At 37.3% G+C, this 22,213-nt stretch overlaps 1 protein-coding gene across 2 annotated transcripts in view; it reads right to left on the reverse strand.

The window, feature by feature from the left end:
- The window catches only part of HACE1 (HECT domain and ankyrin repeat containing E3 ubiquitin protein ligase 1), a 173,052-nt gene that overhangs the window by 22,526 nt on the left and 128,313 nt on the right, over positions 1-22,213 (reverse strand). For both annotated transcript variants that reach the window (XM_066248051.1, XM_066248050.1), the window contains 3 exons: positions 10,389-10,520; positions 5,732-5,830; positions 5,034-5,104 (listed from right to left, as the gene is read on the reverse strand). In XM_066248051.1, the coding sequence (XP_066104148.1) occupies positions 5,034-5,104; positions 5,732-5,830; positions 10,389-10,520 (302 nt within the window). The remainder of the gene's footprint in view (positions 1-5,033; positions 5,105-5,731; positions 5,831-10,388; positions 10,521-22,213) is intronic.

Consider the following 22,213-nt stretch of genomic DNA (forward strand, 5'->3'; position numbering starts at 1 on the left):
GGACTAGAGTTGAGTAAGGCGAGTGTAAATTTAGAGGCTCAGGGAAAAACACCAAGGGAGATGGCCACCAGAACCCCTGTGCTGATGGAGAATATTGAAGAATAATTCTCCAATACCACAGTTGTCATCTTTCCTGGGTGGAGCATGTCCTCCCTGTAGCATCAGCTGCAGGAAAAGCAACTGCCTCACTCTATGGAGACTGGGCCCTTCTGGGAAGCCAGGAAGCAGGAGGTGTGTCAGTGACTCAGGTTGCTGGCACTGAGGCTGGAGCTTTCCCCACACCATTCCGAGACTATGACTGGTGCTTCAGCCTCATGGGAGACTCTGTAGAAACTGTCTGGGATGCGGGCAGATCACACCTCTGGGTCTTGGAGGCCACACCCACTGGATTCCTAGTGGTCTAACCCTCCTGAGGTCTGTGAAAAAAGTCTGGACAGACTGATACCTGGGGCCGACAGACAGAGCAACACCCACCACCTGTCCTAATCCCTGAACTGCCCCAGGCTCTAGACTCTATGAGAGGTTTCTTCAGTGGCCAAGTGCAACAAGCAGGCAGCAGATGGAGGGTGCAGGAGGTGGGACTCAGGGAACCTTGGCCTTTTAAGCAGAATGTCCCCCATGCCCAGAGTGGGTAAAAGCCAGCTTAGGTGTGAGGCTTGGAATTTGCATGTGCACCTTGGTCCAGCAAAGTCAGCCACAAGCTCTCAATTCCTTGTAGCTCCAAGAAGGTGGCTGAGGGCCAGTCATAGCCAGTGTCCCCCACTGGGCTGCACCAGGTTCTTTCCAAGGAGGCCTAGGGCCAGTAATCCAGTGGCCAGCTGTAGAAAGCATTGATTTGGACCTGACAACCCTTGCTGGCAGTGTTCTAACAGAGGGCTCAACTGAAACTGGGCCCAGCTGAGGCAAGTTCTGCTCTCTGTGATCAGTATCGGCACACGGCTCATGGGCATTGGACAGGGTAAAGCTTCACAGTCAAATGGCTTGGGTGCTGGATATACTGCCCTGCTGGACTAGGATCTACAAGGGGGAAGGAAGAAAGGCTTGCAGCACTGACATTTAAAGTGTGGGGCCCTGTGCACCTATTGGGTCAGGTTGAGGGGTTTATCCACTTTCTGGGAGAGCACAATCAGCTCTAGGAGTAGGTACTCTCAGTCTTACTGCCTAAGACCAGGGTCTCACCAGCTGGAAGACCTTCTGTATAGGGAACTCTCAGCTCCACTCAATCTGAACCTGCTTCTAACCTCACTGGGGAGAAATAGAATTGGAGTATCCAGGCTTGTCTGAGGGATTAGGTCATGGAGTAGGGGATACTTTCTCTGTACTGAACTCCTGAACAAGAGACCCCTAAGGTAGCAGTCCCACTATCATTGTATTCCCAACCTTAGCTGCCCTAAGCCATAAAGCTTTCAACCTGTAGAGGGGTTGGTGGAGTGAGGCCAGTCCTGAGCCCACACTACAATCTTTCTATAGAAGACTCTGCAGAAAGACCAAGCAGCTGCAAGAGGTGGTGGAGCAGCTGAAAAGGGAAGGCAAATCTTACAAAACTTAGGGCTTTTATGGAGCTGCTGTCATCTCTAATCAGGAAGACACCGATCCTTACACATGGGTTGGCCCCTCCTCCAACACAAGCCAGGCACAGAAAATGTAGACACAAACAGTGAACAGAGCAATATTTCAAGACAAGTAGACCATAGCAGGTTACAAACAATGGCTGACACCAACCCAAGAAAAGTTAGAATCAACACAACCAGCACTAGGTGGCAGATAGCACCAACCCTAGACTCAGCTAAAAAACACAACCAGCACGAACAAAGGAGTCCAGTAGGCACCAGACACTGGAGAATAAATATGTCTGACAAGATAGACATTGCACAATGTGTAATGCACATTATCAAGGTTGATGCTTAGAGCCTGCCAGCCTAAAGGGATAACCACACCCACAAAAGGACCAACTGCATTCAACAGAAGGGAAAATACTACCCACCCTCAAGAAGCATTCCTAGACTAAGAAAATCAGGTGGCCTGGGGGTCAGTACCCCAAGGTCAATTTCCTCATAAAGACACCACAATAAATTTCAAAGTCAGACGGTGCTACCTAAGACATGGACAAAATGGGCATACAAGGAAATAATAATCAAATCAATAGACAAGAGAAATCCCCAAAAAAAGATCCAACCAAAATAGAAGTAACCAAACTAAAAGACGAAAATTTAAAATAATAATTTTTAGGATACTCAAGGATGTTAGAGCAACAATGGATGATCACAATGTGAACTTAAACAAAGAGATAGCAAGCATCAACAAGAACAAAAGTCATAAAAAATAGCCAATCAGAAATGACAAATACAATATCAGAAATGAAGACTGCACTAGAAGGAATCAACTGGAGGCTGGATGAAGCTGAGGATCGAATCAGCAATTTAGAGAACAAGATAAACAAAAGCACAGAAGCAGAGCAGCAAAATGAAAAGAGGCTCAAAAACACTGAGGAAACTCTAGAAGACCTCTGTAACAACATGAAGAGAAACAACATTCGCATCATAGGGGTTCCTGAAGAAGAAGAAAATAAAGAAACAAGGGATAGAGAAACTGAAGAAATCATAGCTGGAAATTTCCCTAAATTGATGAAGTAAAAAGTCATATAAGTTCAAGAAGAACAGAGAGTCCCATTAAAGAGGAACCCAATGAGGACTACAATAAGACACATCATAATTAAAGTGACAAAGTTAACAGACAAAGAAAGAATACCTAAAGCTGTAAAAGAAAAGAAGTTAATTACCTACGAAGGAGCCCCCATAGGATGACATCTGACTTCTCAACAGAAACACCTGAGGCCAGAAGGAATTGCAAAGAAATATTAAAAGTGATGCAAAACAAGAACCTACAACCAAGACAACTTTATCCAGCAAGGTTATCATTTAAAGCTGAAGGAGAAATAAAAAGCTTCCCAGACAAAAAAAGATTCAAGGAATTCATTACAACCAAATCAGTACTACAACAAATGTTAAGGGGCCTGCTATAAAAAGAACAAAGGTAAAAATAAAATGAGAGAAAGAGGATTACAGGATAAAAGAATAAAATGGCAATAAATAAGTACATATAAATAATAACCTTACATGTAAATGGATTAAATTCTCCAATCAAAATACAGTGTGTCCGTAAAGCCATGGTGCACTTTTGACTGGTCACAGGAAAGCAACAAAAGATGATAGAAATGTGAAATCTGCACCAAATAAAAGAAAAACCTGCCTGACCAGGCGGTGGCGCAGTGGACAGAGCGTCGGACTGGGATGCAGAGGACCCAGGTTCGAGACCCCGTGGTCACCAGCTTGAGCGTGGGCTCATCTGGTTTGAGCAAAAAGCTCACCAGCTTGAACCCAAGGTCGCTGGCTCCAGCAAGGGGTTACTCAGTCTGCTGAAGGCCCGCAGTCAAGGTACATATGAGAAAGCAATCAATGAACAACTAAGGTGTTGCAATGCGCAATGAAAAACTAATGATTGATGTTTCTCATCTCTCTCCGTTCATATCTGTCTGTCCCTGTCTATCCCTCTCTCTGACTCACTCTCTGTCTCTGTAAAAAATAAAAAATAAAATTTAAAAACAGGGGAAATGTAAGTAAAAAAAAAAAATCTGCAACCACTGTATAAGATGCACCCTGTTTTAAAAAAAAAAAAAAAAAGAAAAACCCAGTTTCTGTTGGATGATGTGGCAGCATGTGCGCATGCACTGATGATGATGTAACACCGTGTATACAGTGGAGCACCCACGGCCATGCCAATTGAGATGTGAATGATACAAAGGAAAGTTCAGTGTGTTCTGTGGCTTGCTAAATTCGAATCCATGACCAAAGTGCAACATGAATATCGGTGCGTTTATAACGAAACGCTACCACACAGGAATGACATTACTCAGTGGGATAAGCAGTTGAAGGAAACCGGCAGTTTGGTGGAGAAATCCCATTCTGGTAGGCCATCAGTCAGTGACGAGTCTGTCGACGCTATGCGGGCTGACGACCTAAGGAGCCTTAAGAGATCTGTGCGTGAGCCCACATTGAACTGCACTGAATAGGTATGAAACTGGGAGAGTTTTCCTTTTATTTGGTGCAGATTTCATATTTCTATTGTCTTTTGTTGCTTTCCTGTGACCGGTCAAAAGTGCACCATTACTTTATGGACACACTGTATACACACACACACTCACAGTGTGTCCATAAAGTACACACACACATATATATATCTTATACAGATACACACTCACAATTATGTTTTTAAAAAAGCAGAAAAAATAGAAGTAAATATATCAAGTTTGTTTATAGTAGTTATTGCTGGCAGAGGGTAGTTTTTCTCATTCTAATTTTCTGTGTTCCAACTTCTCTAGGAGAATTATGTACATTTATAATGAAACAACAAAACTATCTTCCACAAACAAAAGAACACATGAAATTCTAAGTTATAAAGAATGAAAATTGAACTGTTTTTTAAACATCTTTCAGATATATAAATTAAAAGAAGTTTAAATCATCTAGTTTTCTAATCTATGATATTTAGGTGCAAAGTAGACTCTTCAAGAAAGTATAATATCACATTATTTTTTAGGACATGAATCTTGATAATATAAAGTTTGGTAAGAACTGGAGAAAAATTGCTATGTATGGGTATTGTATGTGTTGTGTTGTGTGTGTGTGTGTGTGTGTGTGTGTGTTGTCTAGCAACATACAAATATTAAAAATTTGGCTACTACCATTGACCAATCAGCAGAAAGATTTCCAAATTATGAAATGCAATATATATGCTGATAGTCCTGGTTAGAACACTGTTTATTTTTTTATGCATTAAGTAAACATTTATTGAGCACTACTATATATGTTTTATTTTAAATGCCTAAATAAACTTTTGTTTAATATCAAAAAAGTGGAAATGGAGGTAGGAAACTGACAATTCAGAGTAATAACTCATTTTGCTTTTTTACCTGTAAGCCATTAGAAATGAAATACATTAAATTCTTTTTACATTATCATAAAAACACTTCTTACCTGCCAGTGACAAACTGCAGGAGAAGAACTCTCTCCTCTAGAGTAATATCTTCCACAACTTCCCAGAACCACTAACAACAAAAAAAATTAGCTCATATTTTGGCAACTGTAGATGTAATACTGGTGAAATATGCAGCATTCATAAAGCGTATTTTATTCTAAGAAACTCAGTTATCAAAAATTAGTTCATAGCCCTGGCCAGTTGGCTTAGCAGAAAGTTAGCCTGGCATGTAGAAGTATCAGGTTCAATTCCTGGTCAGCACACAGGAGAAGCGACCATCTGCTTCTCCATCCCACCCCCTCTTCTTCCCCCTCTATACCCTCTCCCCTTCCACAGCTATGGCTTAAATGGTTTGAGCAATTTGGCCCCTGGCACTGAGGATGGCTCCATGGCCTTGCCAGAAATAGCTCGGTTTCTGAGCAATGGCCCCAGATGGGCAGAGAATCACCCTATAGGGGGTGTCCTATATGGATCCTAGTTGGGGCGCATGTGGGAGACTGTCTCCGCCTCCCTGCCTCCAGCCTCTCACTTAAAAAAAAAAATGAGTTCATACAAAGCTTTCATATGCAATTTCCACAAGAGGAATTTAGGGAAAAACTTTACTTTATTAATATAGTTGTTCATCCAACAGTGCTGAAAATCTTGCAAAATTAAATGGCAAAGTTTAATTTCATTCTAAGTTCTCGAGAAATTTTACCTGAATAACTGGATCGTCTCTTTCATAGCCACTTGTATATTCTGTATTTTTAATCCAATCACTCACATCAATTTCTGGCATGCCAGAAAGCAGTAGTTCCTTTGGAAAAGAAAAAAATATTTCATTAATCTTTAGGGAAAAAAAACACATTACATTTAAAGAGTAAATCTGCCTTAATAATAAGAAACTGATTTCATGTAAAACTGATTTATTTTTGTAACAGTTTCTGCATGTCATTAATGATAAGTGCTGTATGGGCGAGACCCTTGATATTGATCATCTCAAATACTGTGATATATGGAGATGTCTCTACATTAATACAATCTAATTAAAACATAAGAGATAATACTTTATGTTTATATATAAACATTTAGGCAACAGTTTATATATGCAATAATTTTATAAACTTTTTTTTATGAATTTTAAAAATTCTATAAAGAGACATACTCTCAATATGAAAGTGACAACAAAGAAAAAGAGTTAAGCAAAACAAAAGGACAGCAGAAACCCTAGTCATAGGGAAAAGGAGGTAATATAATAAAAAGTTATATTTTAAAATATAAAAAAACAAAACAGATTCAAGGCTGTGAAGTACATTGTGAAATAATTTAGATCCTTTAATGTCAATTTTCCCCAAGGTGAGAAAAAAAAAAGTACTTTCCCTAATGACTTTTGGTAGCCTTCTTTTTCCCAGGAAAATAAATAAACAAAACAGAATAAAATAACTAAAAAATGAAATTAAGAATGGCAAAAGTATTTACCATTATGCTTTCTAAGAGAAAAGAAAATGTGAAAAGAAGCTTGTCCACAGGTCTGAATCAGTCCATTTCTCACAGTTGGATGTATTTTCAGTCAGGTAAGGCAATAACTAGCCTACACTTAACTAAAACACCGAAAAGCCAGAATAGCAGGATTTGTTATTACAGAGATACAGACATAATGTCATTCAAAACCACATTTACCATGCAACCACTTATAATATACACCAAACTAGTATAATGTATACGTACTTTGAAGGCTAATGAATGTTAACATAAGGTGGTGTCTTAAAACTTGGATTTTCTGAGATCTAGTCAAGGAGTCTGCAAGGTTCTCTCTTTTCCAACTTATCTAAGGCTATATTTTCTCCTTATAGCTCAATCAAACAACATATCACTACAGATCATTTTCAGAAGCAGAGATGAGTATCCAGTTGTCTTCTATTGATATTAAGCTAGACATTAAAGAAACTTTAAAAATGGAACTAAGTGGAACAATGAGTTGTTGCTTCTCTCGCTCTCTCTTCCCCTCCCCTATCCCTTCCTTTCTCTTTTTCTCTCTCAAAACAATGGAAAAATTTTAAAGTATCAGTAATAATTTATTTTTATATGAATAGAATAGTCTATACTTCTGTTTTAATTTCAAATAAATATCAACTATTATTAACATAAACAAAAAAGACTTTTGTAATAATGGAGTCCTAAGACCAAAAAGTTTGAGAACAGCTCATGTTTTAGTTCTCCTTGCCATGATACAATACTGTTAGATGAAGGTGTCTGGTTAGTGTTCACTTAGCACTCATGAATACATTCTCCACCTTTCTTTGCCCTGTTCTGTGTGTGCCCTAGAAGGCTGATCCTGGCAAACTAGCACTCTGGTCTGTTGGCTTCAGGTTGAGTTCCATCACTAAGAACAGGTGAACACCTGGAGGTGAAAGTATTTTCTATTCCCTCCTTGCTTTCACACATCTTTTTAGTAGCCATGTGTCCTCATCACAGAGCTCCTTACAATAAATCCTTCCCTTATCTCTACAATTCTAGAGGTTTCCACTGCTGCTAGTCTTCTGGATGCCTCACAGAATCTTGTTTATTCTTAACACTGCCTGCAGCCCTTTGTTAAAAGAATCTTTATTTGAACCATCTGGGAAAATTCTGTTTTGTGGCAGAATCCAATACAGACTGTCAAAAGGCAGTGAGAATGAATCTTAAATATTTCTTACAATCTGAATTTAATCTTCTTCCCTTTTAAGCTTAAGTAAGCCTCTAATAATATTAAGTGTGCTCTCATTGTTAATAATTATGAATAAAAATTACTGAGACCTTCTTTTCTTTTTTTCTTTTTGTGACAGAGACGGGGAGAGGAATGGATAGGGACAGATAGATGGGAAGGGAGATGAGAAGCATCAGTTCTTCATTGCAGCACCTTAGTTGTTCATTGGTTGCTTTCTTATATGTGCCTTGACAGGGGGTGCTACAGCAGAGTGAGTGACCCCTTGCTCAAGCCAGCAACATTGGGCTCAAGTCAGTGACCTTAGACTTCAAGCCAGCGACCATGGGGTCATGTCTATGATCCCACACTCAAGCCAGTGACCCTGTACTCAAGCTAATGAGCCAGTGCTCAAACCAGATGAGCCCATGCTCAAGCCGGTGACCTCAGCATTTCAAACCTAGGTCCTCTGTGTCCCAGCCTGACACTCTATCCACCATGCCACCATCTGGTCCAGTGAGACCTTATTTTCTTAAGAAATTTGAACTGTTTTATGAATATCATCTTGTAACCTTTTATGAAAATGATGAAAGATCTTTATTAACCTATTTAACACTGCTCTTTCCAAATAATCTACAATCTGAATCAGCTCAACTTAGTTTTAAAGCCAGAGTCTAAGACAAACTAACTTCTAAGAACCACAATTTAAAACTTGTCTATAGCAGAAGTAAATGTGAAACAAAGAAATAAAGCTTTTAGAAGAAAACACAGGAAAATACCTTTAGAACTTTAGAATAAGAAATGGTTTCTGCCCTGGCCAGGTGGCTCAGTAGTAGAGCGTCAGCCTGGCGTATGAATGTCCCAGGTTCAATCCCTGGTCATGGCACACAGGAGAAGCACCCATCTGCTTCTTCATCCCGCCCCCTCTCATCTCTCTCTCCCTCCCTCTCTCTCTCTCTCTCTCTCTCTCTCTCTCTCTCTCTCTCTCTCTCTCTCTCTCCTCCTCCTACAGCCATGGCTCGATTGGAGCAAGTTGCCCTGGGTGTTAAGGACAGCTCCCAGACCTCAGCCTCAGGCATTAAGAGCTCAATTGCTGAGCAACAGAGTAACACCCAGATGGGCAGAGCAAAATTTTATCAATTACTTTGTTCTTGCTATTTGTTTTTTATACCATAGGTGCAAGAAATAATGTATATCTCTGTTTAACAGTTCATAAGTATTCCATTTTTAAATGCTAAAAATAATTTTTATGGTTATGCAAAAACTAGACAATTCTATGTTAAAAAAATCATTAATCCTAAGCCTAAAAAGAGAACCAAAACACTAAAAACTAATATTTAATGAAACTAAGTCACAAAGGATTTCCAAAATTAATAAATTCTGTCCACTACTGTACTAGGATATACTATGAGTAAAAAAATAAAATAAAAATACTGGTATTCATGTAAAATTAAAGGTATACACCATTGTGCTTATTCATATTAATTTAAATGAATGGCAGAGGGTAAAACTAATTTTATGAAACAGAATAAAAACCAAAGGATACTTTCCATTGATCTAAAATTTACTATTCCAAATTATACTTTTTAAAAACTATACTCTAAATACTATGTTTTATTAAGGAATTAGAAACTCAGAGAGTTTGAAAATATGTAATCTATTACCAAAAACAAAAAAGAAAAAGGAAAAAAGAGAAAATGCAGACATAAATCACATAAAATTGAAAATCCCATTAGACCACAGTAAAAGGCAGGCCAATTAACAAAGTATAACAAAACATTCATTAGAATGAAGGCTAGCAAAAATAATAGACTCCACAGAAGTCTGAAATGGAAAATTATAAAATGATATATGTGATGAAATAAGATGCTGCCCAGACCAGTAGTGGCACAGTGGATACAGCATTGGACTGGGAAGCAGAGGACCCATGTTCAAAACCCAGGGGTTGCCAGCTTCAGTGCGGGCTCATCCGGCTTGAGTGTGGGCTTACCAGCTTGAGCGTGGGATCACAGACATGACCCCATGGTCACTGGCTTGAAGCCCAAGGTTGTTGGCTTGAGCCCAGAGTCGCTGGCTTGAGGAAGGGGACACTTGGTCTGCTGTAGTCCCCCTATCAAGGCACATGTGAAAAAGCAATCAATGAACAACTAAGGAGCCGCAATGAAGAATTGATGCTTCTCATCTCTATCCCTTCCCGTCTGTCTGTCCTTATCTTTCCCTCTCTCTGTCTGTCTCTGTTTCTGTCACACACACACACACAAAAGAAATAAGACGTTGGAGAAGAAACATGAACAGAACAAGAAAAACCCTCTTAATCGATTCTTGTTTTTAGAAATACAAGATGTCTATGCCAGTATCCTTTTTACCACAAATGGCCAAATAAAAAAGTTCAGAAATTATGAAAATTTTGCTTTTGGGAAAGCTGACTTTCAGCCTCTTCCAAGTACAGTACATTGGAAATAATACAATATTCCATTTTTGTTTATCAACACTGCACTACATTCACAATAAGGAATTGCTAATCTGGTTAGTAAGCTTAAGAGAAGCACAATCACAAATGATGTGACAAATCTCTAAACATGAACATTAAGCCATATGTCTTATACAGTATTGCATTCATCAATTATTTCTGAATTACATCAACTGGAGTTTTATATTGTGAAACAGCACAGGAGTTGATGTTCTTCCTTACCAACTCAAATTCATCAAAAAGCTGTATGAGGGAAGGTGGAATGAACATATGAAAGCCCTGTAAAAAAGCATTGATCTGAGGCTGAATGGCTCTTGTCATTCGAAGTTCAGTAACAAGCTGGACATACTCCGCCTATAAAAAAAAAAGGTTTTGTGATGACTTTTATTTAATTCCACATATTTAAGTTAATGTTGATAAAATCACTTCTCATTTAAGGGGTAAAGGTTTAGAATTAATTTGGCATCAGTATTTGTACATCTCAGCAAACCAGCCCTCTACTATTCACCAAAATGTTTAGACCAAACTCCTAACCATCCACAATTTCTCTCACACCTGTCAGCAAGTGCTATCAGATCTACTTCCAAAAAATATCCACCTCCACTTGTAGTACCCTGGTCCAAGTCATCATCATCTCTCACCTTGATCACTGAAATATCTGGTGTCCCTGTGGCTATTTTTTCTCTGTGCTACATCTCGTCCACACCTGAGTGATATTTTTAATATATATAATTCATATCACACAATATTCCTGCTCAAAACCCTACACTGACTACCCATGACACTTAGAATAAAATCCAATTCCTTTCCTAGCCTCTTGGCCTTGCTTTCTTACATCTCATTTCCTTCCACTGTCCCCCTTGCTCACTACTCCGTTCTCCAAGCACAACTTGTTCAGGCCTCAGTGTCTCTCCACTTCTCGGTGTGTCTGCCTCAAATGTCTCATTGAGAAGTAATCTCTCCGCAGGCAGGGGCACTGTCTACTTTACCAGCATATATTATCCTCCTCTCCTAAAAACACTGACAGCCACTCTGTGTTAAAAAATAGGTGATAAATGTATAAGTCAACAAATTTATTTAATACATACTTAACTCGATAAAATGGTGCGTTTAAGTATAACTGACTCGATTCTGAGTTAAAGTAAGCTATTTTCACACATTTTATTTTAAAATACATCACCATCGTCATAGAAAATAATATCACTTAAAATTTAACTGGTAATAAAAGTACAGTTTAGCCAGACCAGAATGAATTAGTCATTAGATATATACAGGGTGGGGCAAAAGCAGGTTTACAGTTGTGAGTACATGAAACACAGAACTTATTTTATTCTCGTATTATAATTTATTAATTATTGTGTTATTTTCCATATGAACTGTAAACCTACTTTTGCCACACCTTGTGTGTGTGTCTCTGTGTGTATATACTCTATCAATTATCTTTTATATATTTTAAATTATGTCTTAAGTGAAACTGTGAGTTAAAAGCAGTATGTTGCATATAATTCTCACCACCCAGGAATGAATGATCTAAACACAAAGGGGAGAAAGCCTGTTTCAGGACCTTCCCTTTATTTTTGAGGGGGCACTGAAATGATGCTCTGCTCCCCAGCCTGCCCAAAACCACAGGCACTGAGCCAGAAAGTTACATGTATGACTACTGGCTATGAATTCTGCACATAGCTCAGAACTACAGAAGTGTCACAGTGAATTCCTCACAGCTCTCCGCAAACCCAAGGTGGCTCCTGGTATAATCTGAAACAGGGAAGGTTGCCATCCCTGCCATTTAATCTATTCCTACTCCCAAATCCTACTTAATACCACCCGAGGGCTTTTCTCACTATATAGGAATTAATCAGTTACTGCAACTTGCATCAGATCGTTACTAGAGGTAGACAGAAATGTGAGCCAAACAATCAAACAGAAACATAAAACTAAAATTTCAGGGTCCAATCAAGAAATAATGTATAATAAAACACTTCTATATGATAACCTGAAATAATTTCAGCATTTAACTAAAACTGCTTACTGACCACTACAAATTTTCTATTTTACTATTAATTATATGTTTAAGGTGCTATATAAGATTCTACCTTCCTTTTACAAGAATAGCTTTTTCCCAAGAGATTTTGCTTTTACAGTCTTATAGTACCATTCAAAAGTCATTGCTCAAGACCATATATAATAAATCATGAAGCATGAAAGTAAAGGATCTGTGAATTGCTCAAACACACTTAAGCTATTTTATTTTGCCATTGTAGTCCATATTTACCAGAATAGTACACATTCTTTTTTTTATCAATTAATTGCTATAATTTCCTCATACACTTGATTTTTAGAAATTAACTTTCACAAATATACTAATCTTAGTGCTAACATGATCCCTTCTATTCCATCTAGTATTGTTTTCCACATTTATTTCTATAACTCAAAAATAAATGTTCAGTTGTTGGATATCAATTTGTGGAAATCAGCTCCTTCAGATACCACCCTCCATATTAAGTTAATTTAAATGTGAATGGATCTTGGTCAAAATTATTTCTCAGTAAAATAATAAAATCCTAGCCATCAGAAATTCTCGTGAATGTAGTAAAATAAATAATTTTCTGTGTAGTTGAAAAATAACTGTGTTTAACAGTTAAAATCTATGGAAAACATAGAAAAGTCTAAATCTGACTGCTTCTAAAATATGTTACTCTGCCTCCTTAAACAGGACATTCTCAGAGAACACACATTAACATTTTTTGATGATACAATTATTACTATGAACGTTCACTATTATTAGGCACTAACATTTTGACTGCTCATACTGTGTTATAAAAATACACTGGCCACATTCCCACTACCTATGAAGGCAGCCAAGTGACTTGCCGTCACACTGTATACTCTATATAACTATAATAAATATTTTATATGTCTTTAGAAAACAGTGGACACACAGATGATAGTCTACAAAACAGTGGCATAAAGAGTTGCATAACCAGCCTGACTAGGCAGTGGCGCAGTGGACAGAACATCAGACTGGGATGCAGAGGACCCAGGTTCGAAACCCTGAGGTCGTTGGCTTGAGCGCAGGCTCACCAGCTTGAGCACGGGGTCACTAGCTTAAGCATGGGATCATAGACATGAGTCCATGGTCATTGGCTTGAGCCCAAGGTTGTTGGCTTGAGCAAGGGTCACTGGCTCTGCTGCAGAACCCTCAGGTCAAGGCACATATTAGAAAGCAATCGTTGAACAACTAAGGAGACTAAAGAGCCACAACAAAGGATTGATGCTTCTCATCTCTCTCCCTTCCTGTCTGTCTGTCCCTCTTTTTGTCTCTGTCACCAGAAAAAAAAAAAAAGTTGCATAATCAAATATTAAATATAAATCAAACCTAAAATCTCACTATTTTCTAAGGCATTAAAAGAAATTATATAACTGGGGATGAAGAGGTATCTTTTATCTCCAAAGGATGGCATATCTGCTTCCATCTGAGTTTTGTTGTTAATTTGAGGGCATAAAATAATACCAAATGCCATAGACTTAAATGGAAGAATTAACTACATACTGGAATCTGAGTTAGTACTGAAATAGTAATGTAAACATATAGAAAGTTTTCAACTTAGCCTCAGTATGGAGATAACAACAAAAGCCCTAGCAACTGTTTTCTAGCTCAACATCTGAGTCTGGTAACTGATACAACATAGGTAAGAAAAAAATAACAGCAAAGGAAAAATAACACTGAGATTAAGGAGATGCAACTTCTGACATTATGTTCCATTTAAATTACAGTCTAGTTACAGAAACATATTGTTTCAACAATCTCATCTTCTGAATGTGTGGGATGAATAATATCACTCTTAAAAATGTTTCTTTCAATTCCAACTTCTTTTCAGGCTTTGAACCTAAATTATGTCTTCTTATGAGGAGCACTGGTGATGGTGAAACTTGACACATTTTTTGAAGCTATTTTTCTTCTTGAAAATCTTTTCACTATATCCAGAAAATGCTTAAATAAAGCATATTTATATAAATAACAATCAGCTTTTAATAATGAAAACAAGATGTTCCTCCCCCCCCCCAAGTAAACTAATAAACTTGGCCATATTTGTAAAACTGCCTGGAATAGTTGTTTTTCATTTTATTTTATTTATTTATTAACAGTTTCGATGGCATTATTATTGGCATAATTCAATTCACTGTTTGAATAGAAATTCCTTGGTAATAAAAGCTTCCTGCCTCGCTCTTCCACTTGATTATTATTACTCCAGTATGTAAGAGCTTTAACTGAAAATTGCTCTACCTAAAACTCAAAAGAATACCAGGCTTCTTTTATAAGAGTAAGTAAATACAGGAAAAGGACAGGCACATTCTTGCAATATAATATTTCTCAATAACTTTTTTCTTTACCAATATATTCTTATTCTTAAGCTCATGAAAATTGATAATCTAGTAAAAAATCCTATTACCTCAGTTTCCTTGGAAAAAAATTTTTAGCCATTGAAGATAGTGATTCTTTGGCTACCATTTCACAGATTTGATAAAATTTTCAAATATGCTAAGTAAAATGCAATGAAAAGTATGTTCTTATTGTTGACAAGATATTAATGATAATTTTCAATATGGAGAACCTCAGACCTGAAATATTTTAAAAGTTTTCAGAGTAATAAAAAGAATTCTCACAATATACTTTTCTGAATATAAAAATTAAGAATCCACTTTAAGTCAATAATCTACATACATCAAGCTGTATTTTGTGCTTGTACACATATCAAAGGTGTTTGTGTGTGAAATAAATCAAGTGAAATGAGCAATAAAATATAAGGTATTAACCATTTAAAAATGAAATGGAGGAAGACATACTATATTTGTATTTGCAACCTTGTTCATATTCACTGACCTAGTAAATGAGAGGCCTAGCAGTTACACAATCTTGATTTAAACTGAGGATCCACCACTTACTAATTTTGAGCCCTTAAAGGTTATTTAAATTCTAAAGAAATATATGGTGTCAGTTACAAGCTCAGGCTTGGAATTTATAGTTTGCCTGGGTTCAAATCATAGCTCCAACTCTTACAACCGTGAGATTTGGAGGAAAGCTAGTTAAACCCTTTATGCTTCCGTTTCCTGACCTGTAGAAAAGGATATTTACACTTTTCAGGATTGTTTACATTAATACACATAAAGTACTTTGAACAGTGCCTAACATATTATAAGCACCTAAAAATGTCAGATGCTTTTAACATTAAAGCTGTTTCCACATTCAGTAAATAGAAATAACTATCTCAAAAGGCTGTTATAGTAAATAAAAAATGCACCAAGAACACATCTCAAATATATGAAATACATATAAAGTATTCAGCAGGCAGTAGTAGCTGTTATCATCACTAGAATACAGAACTGAAGGTAATGAGACTGATGAAGAAGAGGATGGAAACAACAACAGTAATTCTGGGACCAACCCACATAAGTAGCAGTCATCTTTGAGTCGTTCATTTTCACCTTAACAAATAATTACTAAGTTCTATAAATTCTATACCCTTGAAAGCTATCTCATTTTCTCTATCCTCACCACCCGCCATAAAATCCCCCATGCATACTCCACAGAAGTGTCACAACAACTTGACTCTCGTATTGCCCCATTTCAATCCATTCCTCACACTCCAAGCTAAGCTTTTGTTTTCCTTAAAAAACAGAAATTTGATCATCCTCACAGAATAATTTTCAAATTTATAATTGTTGTGGCTTAAAGTCTTTCAGAATTTAGCCCCTTTTTATCTCCCTCCCTCATCTTTTCCCACTCCCTACTTTGCAATCTAAGCTAAGACCAACAATTCTCTATTGTGGTTCCGAAACACATGCTCAGTCAACTCTGCTTTCCTGTAAGCCCAGCACACTTCCTGCCTCTTCCTCACTCTTCTCTGACCAAGTAGTCCTTTTCCTCTGCAATTCAACTTGCATTCCCTGACATTCTGTTCCATCCCATCCCCATTTTTTCCCTCCCAGCCAAATGAACCTGATGATTAGTACTGCAAAAGTGTTAACATTTAAAATCCAAGTAACTTACTCTTCAGTTCTAATAGCTAGAACTAAAGATTTAAGGGGGAGGGATCACTTTTAACTCCAGATTTCATGGTTCTATGATTTCTACTATTCACCAAGAATTTAAAAGTGAAAAAGTGAAAGCAAAACTTAAATCAAAGATGAAAGTACTATTTAAATGTAAATATTCAGCTCCTGGTAATTCAGCCATTTTCAAAAGCGAAACCAAGGTTTTTCTCCCTAGATTTTAAAACACATCATTGACAGATACAAAATTAAACTTAAAAGAGCACTGTTGTTCAAATGTGTAACTGATATACATTCTTCTGCCTTATGTTATTTGTATTTTTTAATGTACTGCTTTTTAAACAGAGGAATTTTCATCTACAATTACCAAAGCCTTTCAATAAAATTTAGGAATAAATTACTCCCCCATGTGGATATCAGCTTACATAGACTTTGTATTACTAAAAGCTTGGCAAGTCATTTAAGCTTCAAATATGCTTATAAAATTTGAAGTTGAACTCCAAACATAACAATGATAACTTTATGCCTATAAAGATAAGTAGATAAAGGGTTGACCCTAAAGTAACAAAAAAGTTCATGACAGAAATATTAAAATATATGCTAAAAAAACATCTTTAATGATCATGATTTGTAAATTGAATACTTGAACAATTTTAAAGTGAGTAATAAATTTAAGCTATAGGTGTACTGTTGGGCAAATGAGTTTGTAAAATGTGTTTTTTGAGTTTGCTCACTTTTGTTAAAAATGGCGCTGGGCAGCCACGTGTGTGCTTGCCCTCACAGCAGGACAGTTGATTCCAAATTGTGGATTGTATTCCTGCTTGGGAGAGGCCATTGTTTTGCTAATGTTTGCTGGAAGAGGAATCTTGGTGGGCCCAGGTGGTTTTGCAAAAAGAGCAGGAGAGAGGAAGGAGAAGAGGAAGAGAGAAATCATGTTTGCAAAGTGAGAGCAGAGAGAACTCAGGGTGCTAAGAAGCCATGCTGGCAGAGAGGAGAAGGTGTGAAGATGGGGAACCAGGAGTGAGGGGCTTTTGAAAGCTCTGCTGACACTGGTGAGGCCTTTGATTCTAGGAGAAACTGGAAAAGATTCTCCTGGTTGCGTCAGTGGCTTTGGGAGCCCTGTGTGTTGCTTGTTGGCCGGTGTGAGACTTTAATAAAGGAATGGCCCACTATTCTTTGGCTCCACTGTTTCCTTACTATCTGCCAGAATCCAATGAGAACCTGCATATGAAAGGCTGTGATGGCTGTGACTACTGGCCATACATGTATGTTTCTAAAGATTTTTAATATTTAAAAATTAATCAGGTTGTTTATTGAATAAGCATTAAACATTTAAGCTTCAACAATTAGATATAAAATTATACTTTGCTCTTAGTGATAATATTAGAAAATGAAGTGGCTCAGTTTATTGTGAGAAATGTTTATATCTGAAAAATAAAAACTGAGAATTAACATATTAGTGATTGAGATCCTGCCTTTACCTCTATTACCAAAACTAATTATTGAAAAAGGTTAGCCTATAATCAACCAGTTAGTTTAGTTAAATAAAAATGTATTAAACTTAGAAATAAAAGTTTCAAGTTCTTTAATATTACAATAGTATTCCAGCCTCAGACTAGATCAAGATGAAGGCTATAGCTTCAATGTGAGTATATTCTCATTTATTAGTTTTTCAGTATCTTCCTTCTTTCTAGATTTCAATAAAAGACAGACATGCAAAAGAATAAAATACAAACTTAAAAATCCTAAAAAAATTTACACCATAGTGGGAGGAAGGTTATTAGGGGAAACAAGTATAAAAATATAGCTATCACATAATTTTTAATGGGTCTTTCTACTTTTTCATACACATGTATCTGAGAGGACTGACAAAGCCACTCATCAGATATAGCAGGGGTCAGGAACCTAGGGCTCATGAGCCAGATGTGGCTCTTTTGATGGCTGCATCTGGTTTGCAGACAAATCTTTAATAAAAAAATAATAAAGCTTTTGAAGATGGCAGCAGAGTAGGCGGACGCACAGACGCCCAGCTCTCAACACCAAACTGGAATACAAATCAATTTAGGAAAAATCAGCATGAAAAACCAACACTGAACTGCAAGAACAGCTCTCAAAAACCAAGGAGCAAAGCGGAAGCCACAATAATCCTGGTAAGGAGTGCCTGAATCTCCTCTGCTTACAGGAACGGAAGGGGGGGGGGGTGAGGCTGAGAGCCCAGAGAGGATTTCACAGAGGAAAAAGAGCAGAAACTACTGCTCACAGCCACTTACCTGACGACCAGGGAGCAAGGTGGGTTGAAAAGACCAGCTTATCTCCCAACTGGAAAGGACAAGGAGAGGGACAGACTGTGAGGGGCTAAGGTATGCAAGAAACGAAATAAAAAAGCGGACTCATTCGTGCTGGAGGCGGCCATAGCTGGGGGAGGGACTGAACCTTTCACAAAACAGAGCTGAAGTGCTTCCGGATCAGAGATCTCCGGACAGCTATCCAGCTCCAATCAGCGCAACAAGACACAGCTGAAAACAAGAAGTGGGGAGGAGGGGCAGTAACTCAGGTCTCCATGGAGATCTGAGATACACCTCCCCCTACTGAAGCTGAGAAAAAACCCTGCCCCCAGTGAGATTAGTTGGTGGAAGAGACCTTCAGCGTCTCAGGTTACACCCACAGACAGCATTCCTGGTTACAGTTTCAAGGAAGCCCCCTGCTGAGATCAGTTAACAAGACTATCACCTGTTAAGAAAACAAACAAATCAAGACTTCAAAGCTGCCCAAATTCGAAAGTGGATTACAAATAATAGCTGATACCAACCCAAGAAGACCTAGAAATAACACAACTGAAAACTGGAGGCAGACAACACCAAGCCTAGACTCAATCAACACTACAAATAAAACACCATTATGAGAAGACAAAGGAGTGCAACCCAAATGAAACCACAAGAGACACCTTTGAGAGATGAGCTGAGTGATATGGAAATAATCAAACTTCCAGATGCGGAGTTCAAAATAATGATTGTAAGGATGCTTAGGGATCTTAGAACAACAATGGAGGGGCAGTTTGAAAACCTAAATAAAGAAATAGCAAGTATAAAAAAGGATATTGAAATATTAAAAAAGAATCAGTCAGAGATGACAAATACAATATCAGAAATGAAGACCACAATGGAAGGAATTAAAAACAGGATGGATACAGCTGAGGATCAAATCAGCGAGTTGGAGGACAACTGGAATGAAGGCATGAAAGCAGAGAAGAAAAGAGAAAAGAGACTCAAAAAGTCAGAGGAAACACTTAGAGAGCTCTGTGACAACATGAAGAGAAATAACATCCACATCATAGGGGTTCCTGAAGAAGAAGAAAAAGAACAAGGGATAGAGACTTTGTTCAATCATATTATAACTGAAAACTTCCCTAAATTAATGCAAGAGAAACTCTCACAAGTCCAAGAAGCACAGAGAACTCCATTAAAGAGAAACCCAAAGAAACCTACACCAAGACACATCATAATTAAAATACCAAAGCTAAGCGATAAAGAGAAAATATTAAAAGCTGCAAGAGAAAAAAAAGTTATCACCTACAAAGGAGCCCCCATAAGGATGACATCTGACTTCTCAACAGAAACACTTGAGGCCAGAAGGGAATGGCAAGAAATATTCAAAGTAATGCAGAACAAGAACCTACAACCAAGACTACTTTATCCAGCAAGGCTATCGTTTAAAATCGAAGGAGAAATAAAAAGCTTCCCAGACAAAAAACAACTCAAGGAATTCATTACAACCAAACCAACGCTGCAAGAAATGTTAAGGGGCCTGTTGTAAACAGATCAAAGTTGGAAAAGAATATAGCAAAAAAAGGAATATATGTTTAAAGAAGAAAATGGCAGTAAACAACTACATATCAATAATAACCTTAAATGTAAATGGATTAAATGATCCAATCAAAAGACATAGGGTAGCTGCGTGGATAAGAAAACAGGACCCATACATATGTTGTCTACAAGAGACACACCTTAGAACAAAAGACACACATAGATTGAAGGTAAAAGGATGGAAAAAAACATTTCATGCAAACGGAAATGAAAAAAAAGCTGGGGTAGCAATACTTATATCAGACAAATTGGACTTTAAAACAAAGGATATAGTAAGAGATAAAGAAGGCCACTACATAATGATAAAGGGAGTAATCCAAGAGGAAGATATAACTATTATAAATATCTATGCACCTAATATAGGAGCACCCAAATATATAAAGCAGACTTTGATGGGCGAGATCAACAGCAATACTATAATAGTAGGGGATTTCAATAGTAGGGGATTTCAATACCCCACTAACATCACTAGATAGATCCTCAAGAAAGAAAATTAACAAAGAAACAGCAGACTTATTGGAAACACTAGATCAACTCGATTTAACAGATATCTTCAGATCCTTTCACCCTAAAGCAGCAGAATATACATTCTTTTCAAGTGCTCATGGTACATTCTCTAGGATAGACCACATGTTAGGGCACAAAAGTGCTCTCAACAAATTTAAGAAGACTGAAATCATATCAAGCACTTTCTCTGATCACAACGGCATGAAACTAGAAATGAATCACAGCAGAAAAGCTCAAAAATTCTCAAACACATGGAAACTAAATAGCAGGGTGTTAAATAATGAATGGATTAAGAATGAGATCAAAGAAGAAATAAAAAAATTCCTAGAAACGAATGACAATGAGCATACAACAACTCAAAATTTATGGGACACAGCGAAAGCAGTGCTGAGAGGGAAGTTCATAGCACTACAGGCACACTTTCAGAAGCTAGAAAAAGCTCAAATAAACAACTTAACCCTGCATCTAAAAGAATTAGAAAAAGAACAGCAAGTAAAGCCCAAATGTAGTAGAAGGAAGGAAATAATAAAGATCAGAGCAGAACTAAATGACATAGAGGCTAAAGAAACAATACAGAGGATCAATGAAACTAGGAGCTGGTTCTTTGAAAAGGTAAACGAGATTGATGAACCTTTAAGTAGACTCACCAAGAAAAAGAGAGAGAGGACTCAAATAAATAAAATTAGAAATGAGAGAGGAGAAATAACAACTGACACAACAGAAATACAAAATATTGTAAGAAAATACTATGAAGAACTGTATGCCAAAAAACTAGACAACCTAGATGAAATGGACAAATTCCTTGAAACATACAATCTTCCAAAAATCAATCTGGAAGAGTCAGAAAACCTAAACAGACTGATTACACCAAATGAGATCGAAACAGTTATCAAAAAACTCCCAACAAAGAAAAGTCCGGGGCCCGATGGCTTCACAATGGAATTCTACCAAATATTCAAAGAAGAACTAACTCCTATCCTTCTCAAACTATTTCAAAAAATTCAAGAGGAAGGAAGACTTCCAAGCTCCTTTTATGAGGCGAGCATAATTCTGATTCCAAAACGAGGCAAAGGCAACACAAAGAAAGAAAATTATAGGCCAATATCTCTGATGAATATAGATGCTAAAATCCTCAACAAAATATTAGCAAATCGGATCCAACAATATATGGAAAAAATCATACACCATGATCAAGTGGGATTTATTTTGGGGAGGCAAGGCTGGTACAATATTCGTAAATCAATCAATGTGATTCATCACATAAACAAAAAGAAGGAGAAAAACCATATGATAATTTCAATAGATGCAGAAAAAGCATTTGATAAAATGTAGCACCCATTCATGATCAAAACTCTCAGCAAAGTGGGAATACAGGGAACATACCTCAACATGATAAAAGCCATCTATGACAAACCCACAACTAACATCATACTCAATGGGAAAAAATTAAAAGCAATCCCCTTAAGATCAGGAACAAGGCAGGGGTGCCCCCTTTCACCACTCTTATTTAACATAGTCCTGGAAGTCCTAGCCACAGCAATCAGACAAGAAGAAGAAATAAAAGGCATTCAAGTTGGAAAAGAAGAAGTAAAACTATCATTATTTGCAGATGATATGATATTGTAT

Source organism: Saccopteryx bilineata, chromosome 12, assembly GCF_036850765.1.
Source record: "Saccopteryx bilineata isolate mSacBil1 chromosome 12, mSacBil1_pri_phased_curated, whole genome shotgun sequence".
Lineage (NCBI taxonomy): Eukaryota > Metazoa > Chordata > Mammalia > Chiroptera > Emballonuridae > Saccopteryx > Saccopteryx bilineata.